The 25,559-nt window shown below is 43.2% G+C and overlaps 1 protein-coding gene across 1 annotated transcript in view; it reads right to left on the bottom strand.

The window, feature by feature from the left end:
• LOC126262966 (monocarboxylate transporter 1-like) overlaps nucleotides 1-25,559 on the bottom strand; it is a 278,318-nt gene that overhangs the window by 51,394 nt on the left and 201,365 nt on the right. Inside the window, exons 3-4 of the mRNA XM_049959916.1 lie at nucleotides 21,788-21,914; nucleotides 1,253-1,396 (exon numbers count right to left, since the gene is read on the bottom strand). Of these exons, the coding sequence (XP_049815873.1) occupies nucleotides 1,253-1,396; nucleotides 21,788-21,914 (271 nt within the window). The remainder of the gene's footprint in view (nucleotides 1-1,252; nucleotides 1,397-21,787; nucleotides 21,915-25,559) is intronic.

Below are 25,559 nucleotides of genomic sequence, written 5' to 3'. Positions count from 1 at the left end.
ACGTTTCATTCAGATTTCGTACGTTCCTCGTTCTATGGTCACTTTGTAGATCTTCCTAATTTATTATAGCGTTACGAAATCTGTGCGTTATTTTCTTGTATGGACGTTCCTATTTTATTGTAGCTTTAAGAAATCAGTTTCGTTGGCGAAACATTGGTAGTGAGTTTTATTTTGAAATAATTATAATGCTTCAACAAGAACCCAAGTAAAGCCAATATACGCTAAGTCACGGGATACCTCACAATATCGCATCGAACCTCATTATTTGTTCAGGGGATTTCCGAGGACTTGGTCAGTGCATGCCACGTCGAGTTGCTACACTAGGCTGGGAAAAAAGAGGTCCTGCCTGATGTTAAGAGTTGGTCAGTGCATGCCACGTCGAGTTGCTACACTAGGCTGGGAAAAAAGAGGTCCTGCTTGATGTTAAGAGTTGGTCAGTGCATGCCACGTCGAGTTGCTACACTAGGCTGGGAAAAAAGAGGTCCTGCCTGATGTTAAGAGTTGGTCAGTGCATGCCACGTCGAGTTGCTACACTATGCTGGGAAAAAAGAGGTCCTGCCTGATGTTAAGAGTTGGTCAGTGCATGCCACGTCAAGTTGCTACACTAGGCTGGGAAAAAAGAGGTCCTGCCTGATGTTAAGAGTTGGTCAGTGCATGCCACGTCGAGTTGCTACACTAGGCTGGGAAAAAAGAGGTCCTGCCTGATGTTAAGAGTTGGTCAGTGCATGCCACGTCGAGTTGCTACACTAGGCTGGGAAAAAAGAGGTCCTGCCTGATGTTAAGAGTTGGTCAGTGCATGCCACGTCGAGTTGCTACACTAGGCTGGGAAAAAAGAGGTCCTGCCTGATGTTAAGAGTTGGTCAGTGCATGCCACGTCGAGTTGCTACACTATGCTGGGAAAAAAGAGGTCCTGCCTGATGTTAAGAGTTGGTCAGTGCATGCCACGTCGAGTTGCTACACTAGGCTGGGAAAAAAGAGGTCCTGCCTGATGTTAAGAGTTGGTCAGTGCATGCCACGTCGAGTTGCTACACTAGGCTGGGAAAAAAGAGGTCCTGCCTGATGTTAAGAGTTGGTCAGTGCATGCCACGTCGAGTTGCTACACTAGGCTGGGAAAAAAAAGGTCCTGCCTGATGTTAAGAGGTATCCGATGACTTTTGCCACGCCTTTGTTTGATAAAACAACGTGTAAGTAGGCTGTTTTGGTTTTTATGTGGGCAACGTCACGTAGCGCCCTGCGTTAAAATTAGACTTACCTGCAATAATACTGTAGGTGACGATCATGTGCCAGAGGGAATTCGCGAAGCTGGTGAGGATGAGCCCCGCAGACACCAAGACTCCGCCAGCTATGGCCACCTGACGCATCGTGTACTTCTTGAGCAGTGGGCCCGTGAAGAGTCCTGCAAGAAGAAGGAGCGCATGAGTACGTCGGGGCCCAAAGTTCCCCACGTACATTCTGAGCACCACTGTTCCCCGACAAGTGCAGTTAGTATGCATGTGAATGTGCTAGACAGACGTGTCGTGTTACTGACCGGGAGACCCCGAAGGACGCCCACCTAATCGAGGTTTCCTTCCTCACCGTTCAGTGGACCCTTTCCCCGTGATTTATAACAATTGTGTCTTAAGTGTATCTGTTCAGTGTAGGTGACGGTAATCGGTGCGCGCATAGCGAGCTGTCATCTAAAGATAAGCGAAGGGAGAGGATGAAACCCTGTGGCGGCACGTGGCTCCTCGCGTACAACTTATAGGGTGACCGAGACTGACGACCCAGTCCGACGAACGGATCCCACCATCAGCCACATGCTCACTTAAAGCACCGCAGAGGGGGTAGGAACCTCATCCTGAAACTTGGCGCAAAGTCTGGTGATGAAGAACTTTGAGCAGCCCATTGCCGCCCAGACAGGGAAGGTGAATATTTCTTCCACCTCCAGGTGGCCGAGAACCACAGCAAGGACGTGCGTCAGCGACTTCATCTACAGAGGCGGCTTGAGTCAGTCGTGAACTCTGATTCTATCACTTGTCACAGGTCAACGATTTTTTCACCAATATTACTACGCATATGTAACTGGACACGTCGTTGTTTAACGTAGTTACCAAAAATCTTTAAAAATTCTTGACCGGTTTACTTCAAATTTTTACGCGATACTCTAATAAACATTCGGACGAACACAGGAAATATATTTTTTAAATGACAAAGCACATGTTATCTTTTGTAAGTAGGCTGTTTAGGTTTTTATGTTGGTAACGCCATTTAGCGGTCTGTATGAAAATCACTGACTGTGCTGTGTGCAGTCTGTGGCTGGTTTGCATTATTGGAATATTCGCTATTGTAGTGTTGGGCAGTTGGATGGGAACAGCGCATAGCGGTGTGCAATTGGAGGTGAGCCGCCAGCAGTGGTGGATGTGGGGGGAGAGATGGCAGAGTTTTGAGAGCGGACGGTCTGGACGTGTGTCCGTCAGAAAAAGGAAATTTGTAAGACTGGATGTCATGAACTGATATATATTTTATGACTTTTGAACACTATTAAGGTAAATACATTGTTTGTTCTCCATCAAAACCTTTCATTTGCTAACTATGCCTATCAGTAGTTAGTGCCTTCAGTAGTTAGAATCTTTTATTCAGCTGGCAGTATTGGCGCACGCTGTATTGCAGTAGTTCGAGTAACGAAGATTTTGTGAGGTAAGTGATTCATGAAAGGTATAGGTTATTGTTAGTCAGGGCCATTCTTTTGTAGGGATTATTGAAAGTCACATTGCGTTGCGCTAAAAAAAAAAAAAATTGGGGTTTACCAGCACAGTCATTCATAATTTTTCTAAGGGGACGTTTCACTTTGGGGACGTTTCACTTTTAAAACAAACTGCAGGAAAGAAAATGTTTTGCAGTGCAGTGAAAAATGTACGGTTTCGATTTCTTTATCGTATTTAATTTCAAATTCGATCCTAGAGCACGTAAACCATTAGACAGATTTTTTTCTCCAATAGATATACTCTCTCCTCAGATATATTTTCAAACAAAAATTGCATACACAACAAAGTACTTTTCTGCTTCTTTCTTGCTGGTGGTTTTCAGACAACAGAAGAGAGGAATTTTATGGTTTATTGGCCTATGATTAGAATACTATTACGGAATCTCAATCGTACCCATCCACAAATTAAAACTATCTGAAATACTATCATCGAAGATATTATCCTCACAGATCCAACAGCTCGAGAAGTCTGCCTCATACCCCGTATAACAACGATACGTATCGATTTATTCACTCATTTTAAGTGACTTCAGCTCTCAATCAAGGTTTCGTCGTACTAACAATAAACAAGGCTCAAGATCAGACAGAGGACTAACATGACCGATGGGTGGTGGTGGTAGGGGGGGGGGGGAATAGGGGGAATGGCCATAGAGATGGGGGAGGAGTAGAAGGACACAGGGGCAAGGGGTGACGCACAGAGAGAGGGTGAAAGGGCGAGATGGACAAAGAGAGAGGGCACGAGAACATAGAGAAAAAAGGGGGCGACAGATTAATATGCATACTTTGTTTCCATACATATTTACCAGTTGCAAACTACTACCGGGTTCGCGAGTACGTTACAGATACAGATGTAAGGCAAGGTGATGGCTTCCAGACCTCTTCAACTGTGTATTAGAAAAACTGAAAGAATATCAAGTATCATCAATAAAACTGGGAAGAAAAAACACTATTGATCTAAACTACCTGGGGTTCGCAGGAAGTTTTGCTTTACTATCTGAAAATGTAGTAGATGCAGAAATACAGGTAGTCTCTTAGAACACACAGCCTATAAAGCGCGTTTAGGAATCTCTACAGAGAAGGCCATATTTATGGCTAGCAGTATGAAGAAAGCTAATTGTATGCAGATAGACTATGGTCATATAGAAAATGACAATAAGTTCACGTATCGATGAAAGATAATCTAGTTAATTGGTTACAAAAATCTGTCATGACTGAAAGAATGCACATAATGGACGAGGAATATGGAAATAAAAAAAAAATTATAATAAAACATATCAAATTGTTCAAAATTAATGCATCATAACATAGTAGTGAAATCAGAATGTCTCTAAGCAAGTGGTGTCCAACACTAAACTTTAAATTAGACTGACTAGAAATATTACAAGAATTGTAAGTCTAATAAGATGGAAGTAAGCCTTGAAATTAAGAAGCAGTAATTCAATATATGTAAACGTATAAAAAATTATACGAACAACAAGAAAAATAAGATCATTTGTTTGTACTTCATGTGGGAAGAATGCAAACAGACTGACGGGACTGAATTTCAAGTGCTCTCACTGGGGAAGGAAATAGTAAACAATCTGGATCTGAGTTGTTGAAAATATTGGAGTATAAAAGTGGAAGAAGCTGCATCAAAAAGACATATTTTAAGAAGTAAAGTCTTAAATTTAGAAGGATTACAAGGCAAAAGTAGTAGGCCAACATACTTGAAATGCTCTGAAGAAAGAAAATAGACGTGAAAAGATGCCAGAATATTCGGATAAAACAAAAGAAAAGGACAAATAAGAAGTAACTGCCATTATGTCCCTTGTGGCCAAAACGGAAGGGAGTAAATAAAAGTAAATTTAACATGACGAGCGCCTTAACTGCGGTCATCGAAAACATTATCAGTTCGGGATGTAATAGAAATTTTATGTCGTATGATAATAAAATTAGCTTATATTTCCGTTTGATGTTCTCTTTAATGTAAAAAGAATGAGTTTTATACTTGAAGAAATTTTGGAAAAATGTCATGCACAAAATCCAAAGGCCACATCGTAGGGCCTTAAACATATTTTGATACTTTGATGAGGTCGTGGAATTTTTTGCCATGAATGATGAAGTGATGTAGTGTCGGAATTCATGCACGAATTAGAGGTGTCCTACTGCTGAAAACTTCTAGCTAAGCATTGAAATTATTTACGAATTTTGACTAAGTGGGTTATAGAATTAATAGAAATAATACAGTGAAACTTTTCAGTGGTAAATAATGTTCGTGAACTGCGTAGAAGTTTAGTGAAAGTCACAAGAGTGAAGAGCAAGGACTGCCCTTGAAATGAAACATAGGAGTCTTTTTCATATACTAATATGGTAATCGTTGCAATTCAGTTCCCTATGACAAGTAGCTGCGCTGTCAAAAAATATTCAACGACCTTCTAGGTCGCTTCATATAATTTTCACCTATTACGACTGTTCGGCTTCTGCCGTGATCAGATCAAAACTCGTAATGAAAAATTCAGTGTCAGTTACACTATTTATGATCTGTTGACGGCAACAACTGAAACGCCCAGACCGCTCTCTACATAAAAATTCACAGTGACGGCTGTGGCATACAAGCAGCTTAAAGCCTTTACAAATATTACTGTACTCTGGAAGGAAAATTATCACCCTCTTCCTTTAACACAACCACCGTGCTTCTGGATACAAATTGTATTTACACAGGCCAGCTTGGTGTAATTTTGGGGCCATATTACTTCTATTCACTGCGTTTCTTTTTTTTTTTTTTTGTTAGGGGTAAAGATAGCTGCCATGACTGTCAGTGGTTGCGCTACCGTTGTATTGGAGGACTTCAGTTTATGTCTACGCACAGCTCCATATTCAAACGTCTCTGACACAACAATCTCTCTTGTTATAAGGACTCCAGTTTGGCTAAAACCGATACGCTGCCTGCAAAAGTACGAGGAACGGTAACCAACATACATTGACACGCCAAAACATTATGACCACTGCCCACTGCCGCCTGGTGGCGTTACGGGCTCATGACGTGGTAACAAAAGAATGCAAGCGCAGCAGAAACGGACGAGCGATCACCCTAACGAAGATAAGGGCTGCAAATGGAAAAATCCACTGAGATAAGCTACTTTGACAAAGAGCAGAGTGTTATTATACAGAGCCTGTGAATGACAATCTCTAAAACGGCGAATCTGGTCGAATGTTCACGTGCTACTGTCGTGAGCGTCTACGGGTAGAGGTAGGACAGTGAAACTACCACTAGGCGCTAAATGGTTGGACGTCCACGACTCTACAAAAAAGGTAACTTTCGGACGCTTGTCTGCTCTGTAAAGTGGGATAGAGGTGATTATGGCATCTCTGCCGAAACAGCACAATGATGCTGCTCTCCCAAGTGTTTCGGAGCAAACCGTTCATCGTACATTGTTAAATGTGGAGCTCGGCAACAGACCACCGCTACGTGTTCACATGTTGACCCAACGATGTCAGTGATGACTGCAGTGGGCACAGGACCATTGGAATGCGACCGCCGATCAACGGAAACATATCGGCTCTTCGGGTGAATCACGTTTTCGCTACACTATGTCGATGGTCGTCTACACAAACGCCATCATCGAGATGAACAGCAGCTCCACACGTGCAGCGTGCCACGAACGCAGGCCGGTGGGAGCAGTATTGTGCTATGTGAAACATTCTCCTGCGCTAGCGTGGGACCTGGGATAGTAATCGAAGGCACGGTGACAGCTGCGAACCACCTGCATCCCATCATGCTTGATGACCTTTCCGATGGCGATGTCGTCTTTCAGCAGTGTAGTTGTCCGTGTCTCGGAGCCAGAACCGCACCATAGTGGTTTGAGCAGCATTGTAGTGAACTCACGCTGATGTGTCGGTGACTAAATTCGCCTGATGTAAATCGTATGGAACCAACACCGACTCAAAGGAAGGCCTCGGCGCTCGTTCGTGACGTCACGTCAGCTAGGCACGGCGAACGCCAGGTCTGTTGCAGGCATACTCATAATGGTGGTGTCTCCCTCTGACACAGGAAAATGCGAAACTATTGGCGGTAGTTGACCAACACACATTGTTCTGAGAGATTTCTGCACTCAATTAATTGTGCAATTCATTACACTTCTTAACAAATAGTGTACTCCTGAACTTAAATTTCCACCTGTTTTAAGGATTGACATACAAAAACAACTTCATGGTCCAGCAGCAACAGAATTCGTGCTTCTTTACCTTATTTGTAAATCTGAGGAAGTTACGTTTGTACTGGGTTGCTTTTACAACAAACTGTGAACATATTGGTGCTCTTCTTTAGGTATCTTGGTTGACGATGGGGTGAGGAGCACTGAATGTTAATGAAATATCTTGCGATTGTACACGTTGGGGAGGGGGTGGGGGGACAGAAGAAGTGGCAAAAGAGAGATACTTGTTTTATCAAATAAAATTTTTCTATCTTATAAAGTTTCTCCTTTCAGTTGCAAGAGGGGAATATTTATCTATTCCAATGTGCATGTTTAAAAAAGTTTAAACTCAGTAGTATTTTAGATGTATGAAGCTATATTGTTTCCTGTTTACAATTCCTTTCGTTGAAAACGACTGTAATCTAATGACTGGCAACAGTTGGACATTTACACACGTAAATTAGTTCACATATCCAGTGACGATGTCAAACGAAAATAAATAAATAAATATAAAAGAAACGAGTTCACTGTAAGGGGGTTGGGGTAAGTTTCGATAGCAAAATGGATCAAGTAAATACAGTTACTTGAATGTAAAATTTCCGAAGCTTACAATGGGGCAAAGTGTTTTCTCATATTGATCTACGTTTGTTTCGACAGGATTCAGTAATACAGCACCATGATCTTCATTTGTAGCTTTACGATAGTAAGAAAATCTTTCATCTAAATAAAACTGCAGAATCCAAAACAATACCAAACATTTTGTCCAAAAATAAGAGATTTATAGTGATAAGCACGCCCAGGCGTTTCTGCCTGCAACAGACTTGGCGTTCGCCGTGCCTAGCTGACGTGACGTCACCAACAAGCGGCGGGGCCTTCCTTTGAGTCGGTGTTGATGGAACCCATCTGGTCGCTATCCGGCGCCATCACCGCATACGCAAATCAGCTGCCCGTTTTCTATGCGAATTATATGACCTGTGCGTAGACATATAATGCCACATACCTCCACAAAGCTATCAACAAACTGATGGATGCCTGATACACAGAATCAGTGATGTATTTCATTCCAAAGATGGGCAGACAAGCTATTAAGTATATGGTCATAATGTTTTGGCTCATCCATGTATGCGGCGATTGTGTCTGCCTCCTCAGTATTTTAAACCAAAGAAACCCATTAATATCTCCAACGATTCATCTCTAGAAGCACTTGCTGAAGGGTTGATACTGAATTACCTCGTTCTTAAAATTGAAGCCGTTCCATGTACCACGTCAGAGCAGTTTACATAACGGCAGAGGAAGTCTTAAAGCTACGTCTTATCTTTTTCCAGCAAACGCAAAACTAACATAAGTACACAGTCTGTCCAAACAAATCGTCCAATATACGCAACAAGTAGATTTCGAAAATAATTCGCTATACACATGCTGGTCTCAGATTTTTGTAGCTGCGTATATAATTGGAAGATTCCCTGTGAAATTCATGGTGGAGGATATGATTTATTACGCCACGTTTACCGTGGAGGGGCATACAAGGAAATAATCTGTGCTACCTGACATTATTTGGACTACTTCTTGGGACTCGAGAGACAGATGTTTAGGGAAATCAAGAAGGCTTGACGGGCGTATCTGCTGCCTTTCTTCAAAGCGGCTGTCTCTTCAGATTTTCCAGCATTTCTCTGAAACACTAAGGCGAGCCAAAGAAGCGTGGCCCTTCTTCCCTGTACAGTCGATATTCTCTGCTCTCCAAGTTGACGTGACGCCGAAACTGATGAAATATTACAATATGGGCTACAAAAGGCGCTGTCACAGTATCCTTCTATTGAATCGTTGCTTCCTATTCGCTTCACGTACAACTGAGCACGGTCATTCAAAAGTCCGCTTTTACGCAGGATCAACTTTTATGAGCTGTTAGTATGAAGGGTACTGATCTTACACTGACACGTAAGGAAATATTCAGATGGAACCAATATCAGGCAGCCTGTATGACGTACCTATACAAGTTACGGAGAAGTTTCTGACGGAGGTAACTTATTTTTTATGAATTCTGCAATAATAAGTAATACTGTACGGTACTGTGTCACTCAGGTGTGGCAACTTTCTTTCGGAATCTGTTATCTGCTACGATTCTCTAAAAAAAATATTTAAATAAAGGAAGTTTGTTTATAAGTATAGTATTTTTCCTATAAAAAAATAAGAAAACCATAGTTAGTCTTTCAGCATTATTTCACCTTTCAGAATTGTTTCTCCATAGATGTGTAAGATATGACTTTGTAAAAAAGAATATTTTTATATCTTACAGCTTCTCTTTATAGTTCTGTAATAGTTATTTTGACGTTCCGAAATTAATTGACTACGGCACGTAATTTGACGGTTGCTGCAACGTCGAATGTGCTCGTATAACACTTTATGGTTAATGCTTTCAGATTTTACATTGTTGCATATGAAATGCTAATAGCATTTCGAGATTATTTTTTTCATGTGGAATGAAAGCAATATCTACGTCTGCTCAATAGGAAATGAGGTTTAATAAGTAATGGCTCTGAGCACTATGGGACTTAACATCTGAGGTCATCAGTCCCCTAGAACTTAGAACTACTTAAACCTAACTAACCTAAGGACATCACACACATCCATGCCCGAGGCAGGATTCGAACCTGCGACCGTAGCAGTCGGGCGGTTCCGGACTGCAGCGCCTAGAACCGCGTGGCCACCGCGGTCGGCTTTAATAAGTAATGGTTGTCCACGGTCGACAAAATCATTGTATTCCATGCTGAATTCATCGATTCTGTAGCGTGAATCTCATTCATACACCTACTAACAAAAAATAAAGTGAAACACCAGAAGAGGAGGAGAAACCAGAACGAGGTTTCGCCGGTAGAGATGGTATGTGATTACAAAATCGAATAAAATTTGCAAAGACCTCTCCAGTATGAGTCCACTAATCAGTATGATGTTGCACACCTTCTGGCATTGGCGGCTCGTGAAGAAAGAAGATGGTGGTGCATTTTCCTCTCGAAGAAAAACATCAACAAAAGAGAGAAAATCAGTATATTGCTGATATTTTTGTAATGCCTGATATGAACAGACCGCTCGCTCGTGTCACTCCTGCATCTTCTCATAATAAAACCAAAGAGTGTACACAGAAAAAAAGTATTACTTTTGCAGAATAAAAGGAATTAAAATCAACTGCAGCTCTACGTACTCAAAATGTGGTAGGCATGCCATACTAACCTTTTTTAGCGGGACTGATGTTAACACCGATCGATTTTATCTCTGAATTAAGATGTGGTGGTGATCACTTGTACAGGAACTCTATTCTTCTTTCCTTCATATTTGCAAATCTTCCCATCACTCTTTGATTGAAGTCTGCAATTCCTAAAACAAGGTCTCGTTCAATTGAGAGCTTCGCGAGTGCTGACAGTCTTTCTTGGTCCTTAGTATTCCGCAAGAATACGTTTCAGGGAAGAAAAACAACGTTCTGCTTGTGATGTGGTCACTGGAATGGTAATTATCGCTTTCAGGAGTTTCACAGATTCCCTCAGTGTATCACAAAGATTGTCCGTTATGTAATCCAGAAGGCTCAAAGCTCTACATATGCTTTTGAACTCCTCTCTTCCATAAATAACAGAGAGTTCTGTTCGAAGTTTCTTTGCTTCCAAAAACGTGTAGCATTCAATAGCAGCTCTGAAATAAGTTTCTGGAAAACTGGAAGCGTAAGTAGCGAATGTCTCTGGCAGAAAGAGAGAGGCTGCATGTAGATGTCCAGTGAAATTGACTCTTCCTTTTGCCTCGTAGCTAACGACATCACATACTTCTTTTGCCACCGGCAGTAGATTACAAATCGCTGCGCCATCTTCAGTTCTCCCTCTTTAATGCTACTCGTGTAAACCTGTTGAATTTTCTGCACTAAAATTAATGAAGGAACGAAAAACACCAGTATGTCCTCTAAGGGCAAGTTCCGACGCACCACAGAAACGAATACAGTTAACAATTAGATTCAATATGCACCTATTATCGGTAACTTTTTGGTTGTGTAATGCCACGGACCTTCTGTACACACTGTCTAACTGGGTAGCTATATTTACATTGCCTAGACTTGTCATATTAAAAACGTTATTTACATGGTTTGAAGAAAGTTCGTGTTTTCTAATTTTGTCATGGAGGTGTTGAATGTCACAGACACCGCATTTAGACCATGAAAGATCTCCTCCAAACAATAAACAAGGAAAACAAAATAACGTATTTTTCATGTCACAACCACACAGCCATTCATGCTTGTTGTACAGTTCAGTGTTAAAATTTCCTATTGAATTGTCGACTTTTCGTTTTAACGGTCTGCGAAATTGTTAAAGCAGGAGTCGGCCTACCTAGCCTCTTAATTTCTAATTTTTCTTCAAACTTCCATGAACTGAAGGGTTCAGAGAGCTATGAAATTACCTGATTCATTATTTCACGTATTCACTTGTCACTTGAGCCTCAAAATTCAGGTGGTAGCACACGCTAAAATAACTAACACAACGCGCAGGAAGTAGTTCGCTCGCACCTACAACTGAACTGGTAAGGTGGCGCGAGAATCCCGCTATGTTCGAAGATCGGATAGTTCCGTTTCGCTTCAGAAGAGTTCGGGCCCTCTTCCTGCGGCTGGCAGGGTGGCCCGGGTGAGGTGTTTATACACACAAGGCCCTCATTCGAGTACAGTGTTGCCTAGCGTTGCCCCCGCACCCCGCACCCCCTCTGAGACAACCAAGTCCGCGTTTGCAGCCACAGTGCAACCCCCTGTCGCTGTCGGCACATTCCGTCCAACTCCGCTGCGTTCGGCGTTTGGAGCCCGGGCATTTCAAAAGAGATAAATGGCGCGCTACTTCTCCACTAGTATAGAACGCTAAGAAGGCAAACACAATTGAACAAAATTATTCCTTGGGGGTAGCGCAAACCTGCAAACCTATACTGGAGCTGCCTTCTGGCCTGGAGGCATGCATCGATTCGGTTGTAAAGGGTGCCCTAAAGCTACTGTATACTCTCCTCAGCCAAGATGGCGCCGAGCTGTGGTAATTGATCTTTGATATACTGGACACTGTCACAGGAACGCAATTGACGTCCGAGCTGGACACACACGTTTTCTATCGGTGGCAGATCTGGGGATCTTCCTGACCTCGAGAGTACCTCAGCATCACACGGATGGTTCGTAGAGAAACGTGCTTGCATGGACGAGCATCTCCTTTCGAAAAATGACACCACGACGGTGTTACATGAGAAGAAATATTTGCGGACGTAGAATGTCTGTAACGCACAGTTGCCCCGCCAGGGTTCCCTTAAAGAGTACCACGTTTATCAGAAGTCTGACTCGACTGCCCCCCTCACCATGACACCGGGAGTAACACCGTGTGAGGTGTATTTTGTAAGTCGCCGATGTGCACATCAGAGAGAGAGAGAGAGAGAGAGAGAGACAGAGAGAGAGAGAGAGGGAGCAAGTTACGTTACTGTTGCACAATCTTTGGTATTGTTGTGGCAGTCTGATACATCCTTAGTTGAAATGTGGTAGGAGATGGCTGTACATTGTTCAGTGCTGTGTTGACTTGTGATTGTATATGTTAGATGAAGAAAAATTTGTTATAAAGGACAGCAATGATGAATATGGGAAGGTGAAAAGAATATAAATGTTAATAATGTTACTAATTTGGAAGAGAGGAAGATTGAGGCAAGACTGTAGCACTGTACAGTAAGTTTGTCGTAATAATTATTGCCAGATAGTTAACTTACTCACAGCTGAGAGAAAGACCACCCCACTTGCCTGAGTCATGCACTAACATATCAACTGATTAAGCTGTTTGCTTTTTGCAGAAATTCTCTGTTAACATCGTACACCTTTCAAATCATTATTCACTTTGTCAAGCGTGAATATTGTTCAGACCAGTCTTGTGTGTGAAGATGATGTGAAATTTTACTCTGTCTTTCTGAAGACATACTTCATTCTAAAATCGTTGTCTTGGAATGTAATTTGTAACCTCCCCACAAAAATTTGAAAGATAATATTTTAAATGCAAATGGAGCCAAGTGTAAGCTCCCCAGAGAAATTTGAAAGATAATATTTTAAATGTGAATAGACATAGAGCTAAGTGTAGCCTCCCCGTAATTATATTTAATGACAATGACAATTAAATGAAAAAAAATAGCAATCTGACCCAAGTATAAGTTCCTCACAAAAATGAAAGTCAATTCAATGATAATAAAATCTCAGTGACAATGAAAACGCAAATACACCGAAATGTCGATCTTTAGGCCCTGATTAAACTCAAATTCTTACCTCAGTAAAGCTGCATCTGCTCTTATTTTTCGCCATAGCTCGAAGAAAATGCATTGCAAAAATTTTGAATTTAAGGGAAACTTTTCTTAAAGGAAATGGAAGGCAAATATTCTTTCAATGAAATGTTTGTTTTGTTAAAGTACTTGGTTTGAAAACAAAATTATTATTGGGGCGATTCTTGAACAAATTAGTTCAGTTAATTTACATTACATTATCAAATGTGCGCAATGCTGCTTCATTACCTTATTTAAAAATCAACCTCGTCCTGAATCTTGACCAGTGTGCCATGTCGACGCCCGCCGACTCCTCACACACAACTGCGACTATCTCTCGCGCGCTACTACCACAGACTACATCATCTCGCATGCGCTACTACTCTCTAACTCGCAACTGAACTCTCGCGCGGTCAAGCGCAGACTAGGAACGACAAATAGCTCTCTGGTCAGAGACTCTGTAATGCCTCGCCATCGCCGCCACACAACATACGTGCTTCAAATTTCATATGAATGGTTACTCTCCCCATACCACTGTTTATTATCACCTTGTACTATTGGTATGCAACAGTTGGATTATTCTTTGGTAGTTTAATTCAAGAGGACGTCGTTATCAGGAGAAAGAAAACTGGCGTTCTACGGATCGGAGCGTGGAATGTCAGATCCCTTAATCGGGAAGGTAGGTTAGAAAATTTAAAAAGGGAAATGGATAGGTTAAAGTTAGATATAGTGGGAATTAGTGAAGTTCGGTGGCAGGAGGAACAAGACGTTTGGTCAGGTGAATACAGGGTTATAAATACAAAATTAAATAGGGGTAATGCAGGAGTAGGTTTAATAATGAATAAAAAAATAGGAGTGCGGGTTAGCTACTACAAACAGCATAGTGAACGCATTATTGTGGCCAAGATAGACACAAAGCCCATGCCTACTACAGTAGTACAAGTTTATATGCCAACTAGTTCTGCAGATGATGAAATTGATGAAATGTATGACGAGATAAAAGAAATTATTCAGGTAGTGAAGGGAGACGAAAATTTAATAGTCATGGGTGACTGGAATTCGTCAGTAGGAAAAGGGAGAGAAGGAAACATAGTAGGTGAATATGGATTGGGGGGAAGAAATGAAAGAGGAAGGCGCCTTGTAGAATTTTGCACAGAGCATAACCTAATCATAGCTAACACTTGGTTCAAGAATCATAAAAGAAGGTTGTATACCTGGAAGAATCCTGGAGATACTAAAAGGTATCAGATAGATTATATAATGGTAAGACAGAGGTTTAGGAACCAGGTTTTAAATTGTAAGACATTTCCAGGGGCAGATGTGGATTCTGATCACAATCTATTGGTTATGATCTGCAGATTGAAACTGAAGAAAATGCAAAAAGGTGTGAATTTAAGGACATGGGACCTGGATAAACTGAAAGAACGAGAGGTTGTAGAGAGTTTCAGGGAGAGCATAAGGGAACAATTGACAGGAATGGGGGAAAGAAATACAGTAGAAGAAGAATGGGTAGCTCTGAGGGATGAAGTAGTGAAGGCAGCAGAGGATCAAGTAGCTAAAAAGACGAGGGCTAATAGAAATCCTTGGGTAACAGAAGAAATATTGAATTTAATTGATGAAAGGAGAAAATATAAAAATGCAGTAAATGAAGCAGGCAAAAAGGAATACAAACGTCTCAAAAATGAAATCGACAGGAAGTGCAAAATGGCTAAGCAGGGATGGCTAGAGGACAAATGTAAGGATGTAGAGGCTTGTCTCACTAGGGGTAAGATAGATACTGCCTACAGGAAAATTAAAGAGACCTTTGGAGAGAAGAGAACCACTTGTATGAATATCAATAGCTCAGATGGCAACCCAGTTCTAAGCAAAGAAGGGAAGGCAGAAAGGTGGAAGGAGTATATAGAGGGTTTATACAAGGGCGAAGTACTTGAGGACAATATTATGGAAGAGGATGTAGATGAAGACGAAATGGAAGATAAGATACTGCGTGAAGAGTTTGAAAGAGCACTGAAAGACCTGAGTCGAAACAAGGCCCCGGGAGTAGACAACATTCCATTAGAACAACTGATGGCCTTGGGAGAGCCAGTCATGTCAAAACTCTACCATCTGGTGAGCAAGATGTATGAGACAGGCGAAATACCCTCAGACTTCAAGCAGAATATAATAATTCCAATCCCAAAGAAAGCAGGTGTTGACAGATGTGAAAATTACCGAACTATCAGTTTAATAAGTCACAGCTGCAAAATACTAACGCGAATTCTTTACAGACGAATGGAAAAACTGGTAGAAGCGGACCTCGGGGAAAAGCAGTTTGGATTCCGTAGAAATGTTGGAACACGTGAGGCAATACTAACCTTACGACTTATCTTAGAAGAAAGATTAAGAAAAGGCAAACCTACGTTTCTAGCATTTGTAGACTTAGAGAAAGCTTTTGACAATGTTAATTGGAATACTCTCTTTCAAATTCTGAAGGTGGCAGGGGTAAAATACAGGGAGTGAAAGGCTATTTACAATTTGTACAGAAACCAGATGGCATTTGTAACAGTCGAGGGGCATGAAATGGAAGCAGTGGTTGGGAAAGGAGTGAGACAGGGTTGTAGCCTCTCCCCGATGTTATTCAATCTGTAGATTGAGCAAGCAGTAAAGGAAACAAAAGAAAAATTCGGAGTAGGCATTAAAATTCATGGAGAAGAAGTAAAAACTTTGATGTTCGCCGATGACATTGTAATTCTGTCAGAGACAGCAAAAGACTTGGTAGAGCAGTTGAACGAAATGGACAGTGTCTTGATAGGAGGATATAAGATGAACATCAACAAAAGCAAAACGAGGATAATGGAATGTAGTCAAATTAAATCGGGTGATGCTGAGGGAATTAGATTAGGAAATGAGACACTTAAAGTAGTAAAGGAGTTTTGCTATTTGGGGAGCAAAATAACTGATGATGGTCGAAGAAGAGAAGATATAAAAGGTAGACTGGCAATGGGAAGGAAATCGTTTCTGAAGAAGAGAAATTTGTTAACATCGAGTATAGATTTAAGTGTGAGGAAGTCGTTTCTGAAAGTATTTGTGTGGAGTGTAGCCATGTGTGGAAGTGAAACATGGACGATAACTAGTGTGGACAAGAAGAGAATAGAAGCTTTCGAAATGTGGTGCTACAGAAGAATGCTGAACATTAGATGGGTAGATCATATAACTAATGAGGAGGTATTGAATAGGATTGGGGAGAAGAGAAGTTTGTGGCACAACTTGACTAGAAGAAGGGATCGGTTGGTAGGACATGTTTTGAGGCATCAAGGGATCACAAATTTAGCATTGGAGGGCAGCGTGGAGGGTAAAAATCGTAGAGGGAGACCAAGAGATGAATACACTAAGCAGATTCAGAAGAATGTAGCTTGCAGTAGATACTGGGAGATGAAAAAGCTTGCACAGGATAGAGTAGCATGGAGAGCTGCATCAAACCAGTCTCAGGACTGAAGATCACAACAACAACAACAACAGTTCAATTTAAAAAACAGAAATCTAGCCTTGCCGCTGCCTACTTGCTGCTGGTTGTTGTGCTTTCGACAACACTGGAACAATGTTGGTAAGACGCGAGGTAAGCGAAAATTTTGATTAGGGCGAGATAGTTGTTTTAGTACAGTTGCGCATTTGATGTCAAGACAAGTTTTATACAGACCAGTTACAGATCTGTTCAAATTTTGTTCTGCTTAGTCAAAGATTACCATACGAATGTAAGCTGAATAACAGTTCATAGTTCTTGTAGTACGTAGATTTTTTTATTGAATGGAAGGTAAGTTTGGACTAAATGTCATACAGATCCGTTTACTGGGGAGCTTACAACTATTGCGGCTCTGCAGAAGAATGGGCTCTTTCCCAAGGTCGTCCGCAGATCGTGGCTTGTGGCTGTCGTTGCTGCCTCTGGACCGCGAGGTCCCTGGTTCGATTCCCGGCCGGGTTGGGGATTTTCTCTGCCCGGGGACTGGGTGGTGTCCTCATCATTTCATCATCATTCGTGACAATGGATACATTGGGCTGTGTAAAAACTGGACTGTGTCAAAATCGGGACCTTGTATGGGCGCTGCTGACCGCGCAGTTGAGCACTCCACAAATCAAACATCAAACGTCCTCACCTTTCCCAAGATCACTGTTATAGTCGCCGACGATGGTCGTCCGGGCCGGCCGCGGTGGTCTAGCGGTTCTAGGCGCGCAGTCCGGAACCGCGCGACTGCTACGGTCGCAGGTTCGAATCCTGCCTCGGGCATGGATGTGTGTGATGTCCTTAGGTTAGTTAGGTTTAAGTAGTTCTAAGTTCTAAGGGACTGATGACCACAGTAGTTAAGTCCCATAGTGCTGAGAGCCATTTTTGATGGTCGTCCGGGGTAGAGCAGAAGCGCCATTTTTAGCTGAAAGCAATGCGACGCCACAGATCAGCAGTCCATGCTTCCCAGTTACGGCACCACTCCAAACACAGCCATTTGTGTTGCTGTGTTAGCGGTAGCCCATGCATGGGACGGTGATTCCCTTGTCCTGCTACTACTAGAATCCAACAAATGGTGCAGGGTGAGATGGAATGTTACGGTGAGTCCGTTACTTGTTTTCGGATTGTAAGTATAGATATGAATGGGTTACGATGTGCTTGGTTCACAATATGCCGATCCTCCCTTGTTGTCGCCAGATGCGGTCGACAAGAAAGTAGGCAACGGGTATGCCTGCCCTGACGTTCCCAGGCGGTCCAATATCTGGACATTGTCACATTCGAATGCTCTACAAATCTGGATATTGCGCTATTTGGCCAGCCGTCCAAATGGAGACCGACAACGAGGCACCTGTGGTTGTTGATAACCGTGTCTCACAGGCGTACGCTCCATATCCTTCACAGTGGTTATTTAACAACCGAGCGAGGTGGCGCAGTGGTTAACACACTTGAGTCGCATTCAGGAGGACGACGGTTCAATCCCGCGACCGGCCATTCTGATTTAGGTTTTCCGTGATTTCCCTAAATCACTCCAGGCAAATGCCGGGATGGTTCCTTTGAAAGGCCACGGCCGACTTCCTTCCTCGTCCTTCCCTAATCCGATGAGACCGATGACCTCGTTGTTTGGTCTCTTTCCCCAAACAATCCAATCCAATCCAAACCTCGTCCTCGCCCACTTACATAGCCTGTCAGGCCTGATAACAACACTATAGTTGAATTCTTTTATCTTGGCGGCTCGCGCATGCCCGCCCAGACGCGGGAGATTGCTGTGTTGCCAGTTGCACACGACGCACGCGCCAAGAGAAACAGCGCCATAGTACAGTATAGTTCGCAAGCTTATGTTTAGGGGGGAGCGCGCAGTTTATGAAGTAAAGCCACCACGGCCGCATTAACCCTTTCGCTGCTACTGAGACGTGCTCCCCGCATTCCGCGCTGTACGCGATTTTGTCACTGCACTGATCGCCTGTGCTGACACGTGGTGTTTCCGACTGCTTTGACACACTTATCATTCGATTCCACAACAACTATTTGGCCCAAAAATTAGATTTTTACACATCTTCTTGACTGATACCTTCCCCCCACTTCCTTTGACTGACTGAAGTGCTTTAAAATAAAGCCAAACGCACCCGGTGTAAATAAAACTTTTATTACAGTCGCGAAAGACGGAATATTTCTCAATATTACATACGACACCTATGTGGTACTTAAATTAAATGAGGTATTGTTATACAGTAAATTTTATATGAAATTTAGGTACCTTGTCCACATTTCATTCTCAACATTGTGGCAACTAAAATCAACCATACGGAAAGTATACGCTATGGACTTTTACCTCTGCAAACTCTTCAAAATTTCGTGCAATTGTTTACTACATTTAATGCTGCACAATAACTGGGTTGAACATCGAAACAAAATTAAGTCATTTATGGGGGGAACATATCAGTCAAGAAGATGTGTAAAAATCTAATTTTTGGGCCAAATAGTTTTTGTGAAATCGAATGATAAGTGTGTCAAAGCAGTGGAAACACCATGTGTCTGCACAGGCGAGCAGTGCAGTGATGACAAAATCGCGCACAGCGCGGAATGCGGGGAGCACGTGACTGCAGCAGCGAAAGGGTTAATGAAGAGACAAATCACTAGAAATTTCAAAAAACTGCATTCAAACGAATAAAATTCGTGAAGTAAGACACTTCGATATTGTTTTAAAATAAAAAAAATATTTAGCATCGCACAAGGTTTGAACTCGTTACCTATCGTCTTCCTATCCAACGCCTTAACCATTACGCTAACGCAGCTCGTCATGCAACACTTCTCTATAAGAACTCTAACACGTGACGCAAAATTCTGACAAACACTGTTGGTATGCCTCTGTTCTTTATTGCGAAAAAGCGGTTCGTGAAATTGATACAAACACCTTTCCTTGCTATCGCCTGAATTAAGAGTCTTATTGCTTGTTTGGTTTAATTAATTAATAGAAAATGAAGCAATTGGCATAAAGAATGGTTTTTCCAAACTTTCAAAAAACAAAGTCTGCTATCAAGACATTGCTTTAGTTCTATTACTTTATTTATGACTGAACGTTTCTAAAACTGAAGACACTCGTCCGTGCTCTGTACTACGGTCGAGATCTGGCAACGTCGTTCTCTGTTCATTGGCTGACTGTATGTTTTGATGTCAGATGCGCAGAACGAACCTAAACTCGGCCGCCAAGATATATGACGCGCACTTTAGTCCAATCACGTCGCCGTCTTCTTGTCACAGAAAATTGCAACTCTTATCGCTTTCAAACTCACCGATAGACTGTGCGTGCGTGAAGTTGCACTGACATCCAACTATGTCTTCTGGACGCTTCACCTATTTTGTCAGGCAGTGTATGTGCGTTCCCAAATGGCACATACCCACAGCTTAAAATTTATTAGTTGTAGTTTCTTTCATTGGTACTCAATTTGAGTTGCATTCAGTGTCTCATTTATACATGCTGCCCCAAAAGGCACCGACAATCCTTAGGGACAATTCACTTATACAGCAATAAGTTAAGAATGTCTGGTAAACATGAACAGTAAAACGCGTACTGTAAGAGCTATGAGCACTTGTCATCTTCGCTAGCGTGAAACGCATCCTTCTACTGAACAAACACTCACTTAACTAAACTCCGCCCGAGCACGCCATGTAGGCCACACGGTATCGACCGGCCGCCGTGCCATCCTCAGCCCACAGGCGTCACTGGATGCGGATATGGAGGGCATGTGGTCAGCACACCGCTCTCCCGGCCGTATGTCAGGTTACGGGACCGGAGCCGCTACTTATCAATCAAGCAGCTTCTCAGTTTGCCTCACATGGGCCGAGTGCACCCCGCTTGCCAACAGCGTTAGGCAGACCGGATGGTCACCCATCCAAGTGCTAGACCAGCCCAAGAGCACTTAACTTCAGTGATCTGACGAAAATCGGTGATACCACTGAGGCAAGGCCGTTGGCGAACAAATTGTCACAGCTCTTAAAATATACATTTTACAGTCCATGTTTATTTGACTTTTATTCCTTGTTTTGCTCCATACTACCTCCTCCCAAAATATGAAAAGCAAAGACCTTATAGCAGAAGAGATATGTCTCATAGTATCGAAGGTAAACTAGTGCTCATATCTCTTAAGGTATGCGCTTTAGGGCCCTTGTTTGCTAGACATTTCTTTCTTGTTTTGGGGTAAGGAATATGTCACTTAAGTTTGTCGATGTTTTCTCCTGACATCCTGTATATGGAACAAATATTTCGTTATCTGCGGTCAAATTAATTATACCAGAAATGCGTATTAAACATGCAACACTCTTCTGAAGATTTGTATTGAATTAAGAAGTACGTCACGTCCCTATGGGACCTTATTATAATAAGGTTTACTTTGGTACAAGATATTAATTCATATGGTCGTCATCTGTAAGTAGGACTGCATAACCGTATATTTTGCACTTGTAAGCATTGTCTTCTTACAGAGGATATGGGAAACCTTAAATCAGTAATGGATTTTCGAGAGTATCTGCCGAGAAATGAAAGCAAAGATATTGAAACGGAAAGCGTTCGAAACACAGGAAATATTATCAGTTGTTGTGAGCAGTGCGATTGAATAGCAACATTTCTAACAAGTTTGTTTGTGTGGCCATCCTCCGCAGCAAGCATATAAATACTTGTTTTGCAAACCAAACTGCCTTTTTCTGCTGCTAGTTATTTTATTTATCCGATACGCGTTTCGCCTTCTTCTGTTTTAACGCATCATCAGTGGGGTCTATACAGTTTTGCTAGTTATAGATTACCAAATATCAAAAATCGCGAAGTGAACTGTTTGATAATCTACAACTAACAAAACTGTATCGTTATAGATCCCACTGATGATGCCTTAAAACAGGAGAAGGCGAAACGCGTATGGGATAAACAAAATAACTAGAAGCAGGAAAAGGCAGTTTGATTTGCAAAACAAGCAGCATTTGTGTATGGCAGAACATTATCGTCACATCGAACATTGAAACAAGTTGCATTCGTCTGACTGCGGTCTTACACCGCAAGCAGTGTTGCCTCCAGGTAGTAGCGTAACGCAAAACCGTCGTGATGGAGCGACTCACCTGAGAAGTTGGTGACGGCGCTCATGATGTTCATGATGAGCGCGGCACTCGTCGTCTCGTGGCCCATGGACGTCAGCTTGTCTCCGAACAGAAGGCTGAAGACGGAAATCAGCGACTGGCACGTCATCTGAAAACCGAATTACAAATAACACATTAATTAAACGTACACATAGCAGAACTTACTTTGAAACTTCCTGGCGAATTATGCCTGGGTGCCGGACCGGAACTCGAAACCGAAACCTATGGTTTCCGCGAGCAAATCCCTTACCGACAGTGCTATTCGGTGGATTATGTGGCCGCGTAAGACACGCTAAAAACACTTCGGTTTCCAGTGGACCGTTGCCAGTACCTCTCGCCGAAGTGTTCCATTTTTTAAAAAATGAAATTCCTCCAACTGTACTTAAGATTTTTTATTTACTTCGCTAATAGTTCCGGCGTTGCATCAACGCCATCTTCAGGCCCGTACACGTTGCTGAAATCAGTTATGTGTGGCTCAGTCTACAAGTAGCTAGTTACTGCCTGCCATCCATGTGGAGCACGTGTTGATCTCACCGCGGACTTCTAGACTGAGCCACACACAACTGATTTCAGCAAAGTGTACAGGCTTGAAGATGGCGTTGATGCAACGCCGAAACTAGTAGCGATGTAAATAAAAAATCTTAAGCACAGCCGGAGGAATTTCATTTTTAATAAAAATTATACCAGCTGTGTCCCACCTTCATCGAGTTTAAATACGGATATACGAAGAAGCGTTCTATGTTCATATTGGCCTCCAGTGAGAGTGGACTGTTCTTAGCGCTATTGGTCACATAGGGGTAGCATACACGGTGTAAAAGAGAAACATGTCGATGTCATAATGTTACTGAAGATGTTGGTAGGGCCGGCCGCGGTGGTCTCGCGGTTCTAGGCGCGCAGTCCGGAACCGTGCGACTGCTACGGTCGCAGGTTCGAATCCTGCCTCGGGCATGGCTGTGTGTGATGTCCTTAGGTTAGTTAGGTTTAAGTAGTTCTAAGTTCTAGGGGACTGATGACCACAGCAGTTGAGTCCCATAGTGCTCAGAGCCATTTGAACCATTTTTTTGAACCATGTTGGTAGTTTATAAGCGGAATTCATTTATGCTGAGTCTTAAGTATTCCTGTAGTAGTGCTTAAACAGCCACGCAACGTCAAAGTGAGCATGTATGTCAGAACCTTCTATCCGGAAACTACTGAGAAGTTGCACAAAGTCTACGGAGTTACGAATGCAATGTTGTTATTTGATAAGGTGAGCGCTATTAATTCCTTACGGTATTGCTATATTTTTGTCGACGTATTTCTTGATCTTTGAAACAAGGACGTCGATCGCTCGTAGAACCAACACTGACTCCGAACATTCCTTCCCAGCAGATGAGATTCCGTTACTGTGCTTAGCTGTTGTTACTTGAGGCTCCGATATTCTGCTCGCCGTACGCTGACAGCAGGGTCAACCTCCTTTCTCTCCCCCTCGCCCTACTCCTCCCCCCCTTCCCTACCCACCCAACCCTAGCAGCTATCTTTCCGCTCCACTGTTTGCCGAGGCCTCTGGCTCCAGTAATCCTTTTATCTTCTCGAACAACACTCTTTGCCTCTCATTTGTTGTGCAAATGGTGAAACTGTTCTCTTAAATGTCACGAGATTTATTTCGCTCCGTAAGCCGGGACGAGTAGGAATTCACACATGCAGCTACAAATGCCACCACATTCTCCCAGGTGAGCAGAGGACGCGGCATTGGTATCTGAGTGATACAATATTACATATGGTCACTAGTCTCTAGATTAATAGCGGGAAACGATATTACGTAACAGATGGACGAAATGACGAGTGTGGCTTAGGAGTCGAAGAGTAGCACAAGGTTTTACAGCTTCTGCCCACGCACCGATAAAGAAATATTGATTTTTGACTGCAGATTCGTAAATAATTTTGTTCTTACAGACAATAAGACTACACTATAGTAAACTGTATAAAATACTTCGGCAGGCTATTATACAGAGGATAAGATGAGTAAGAAGTGTGTTGTGCACTTTCCCTGTTATGTACTTTCTGGCTCCCTTATACGTAGAAAAATGTCAGGAAAACAATAGTGTTAATTCGTAATGAAGTACGAACCTATAGTATTCTACGCATGTACAAAATCCATGCATTATTTTGAAGAGGTGCCGAATGTCGGTTTGTGCGATGAAGTTCCATGCCTGTTTAATTGGCGCAGTAAAATTTTCACAGTAAAAAGTCAATGGAAATTTCTGCAAGTGGCGATCACGAGAAAAGAAGTGAAGCAAGACACGAAAATTAAGTGGATATGATGCTGAATGTATCATAGCTCGCATACAATTTGTACGTATTGGAAAACATACTGAAATACACTCCTGGAAATGGAAAAAAGAACACATTGACACCGGTGTGTCAGACCCACCATACTTGCTCCGGACACTGCGAGAGGGCTGTACAAGCAATGATCACACGCACGGCACAGCGGACACACCAGGAACCGCGGTGTTGGCCGTCGAATGGCGCTAGCTGCGCAGCATTTGTGCACCGCCGCCGTCAGTGTCAGCCAGTTTCCCGTGGCATACGGAGCCCCATCGCAGTCTTTAACACTGGTAGCATGCCGCGACAGCGTGGACGTGAACCGTATGTGCAGTTGACGGACTTTGAGCGAGGGCGTATAGTGGGCATGCGGGAGGCCGGGTGGACGTACCGCCGAATTGCTCAACACGTGGGGCGTGAGGTCTCCACAGTACATCGATGTTGTCGCCAGTGGTCGGCGGAAGGTGCACGTGCCCGTCGACCTGGGACCGGACCGCATCGACGCACGGATGTACGCCAAGACCGTAGGATCCTACGCAGTGCCGTAGGGGACCGCACCGCCACTTCCCAGCAAATTAGGGACACTGTTGCTCCTGGGGTATCGGCGAGGACCATTCGCAACCGTCTCCATGAAGCTGGGCTACGGTCCCGCACACCGTTAGGCCGTCTTCCGCTCACGCCCCAACATCGTGCAGCCCGCCTCCAGTGGTGTCGCGACAGGCGTGAATGGAGGGACGAATGGAGACGTGTCGTCTTCAGCGATGAGAGTCGCTTCTGCCTTGGTGCCAATGATGGTCGTATGCGTGTTTGGCGCCGTGCAGGTGAGCGCCACAATCAGGACTGCGTACGACCGAGGCACACAGGGCCAACACCCGGCATCATGGTGTGGGGAGCGATCTCCTACACTGGCCGTACACCACTGGTGATCGTCGACGGGACACTGAATACTGCACGGTACATCCAAACCGTCATCGAACCCATCGTTCTACCATTCCTAGACCGGCAAGGGAACTTGCTGTTCCAACAGGACAATGCACGTCCGCATGTATCCCGTGCCACCCAACGTGCTCTAGAAGGTGTAAGTCAACTACCCTGGCCAGCAAGATCTCCGGATCTGTCCCCCATTGAGCATGTTTGGGACTGGATGAAGCGTCGTCTCACGCGGTCTGCACGTCCGGCACGAACGCTGGTCCAACTGAGGCGCCAGGTGGAAATGGCATGGCAAGCCGTTCCACAGGACTACATCCAGCATCTCTACGATCGTCTCCATGGGAGAATAGCAGCCTGCATTGCTGCGAAAGGTGGATATACACTGCACTAGTGCCGACATTGTGCATGCTCTGTTGCCTGTGTCTATGTGCCTGTGGTTCTGTCAGTGTGATCATGTGATGTATCTGACCCCAGGAATGTGTCAATAAAGTTTCCCCTTCCTGGGACAATGAATTCACGG

This window comes from Schistocerca nitens, chromosome 6 (assembly GCF_023898315.1).
Source record: "Schistocerca nitens isolate TAMUIC-IGC-003100 chromosome 6, iqSchNite1.1, whole genome shotgun sequence".
Lineage (NCBI taxonomy): Eukaryota > Metazoa > Arthropoda > Insecta > Orthoptera > Acrididae > Schistocerca > Schistocerca nitens.
This window is presented reverse-complemented; position numbering and strand designations above follow the sequence as displayed.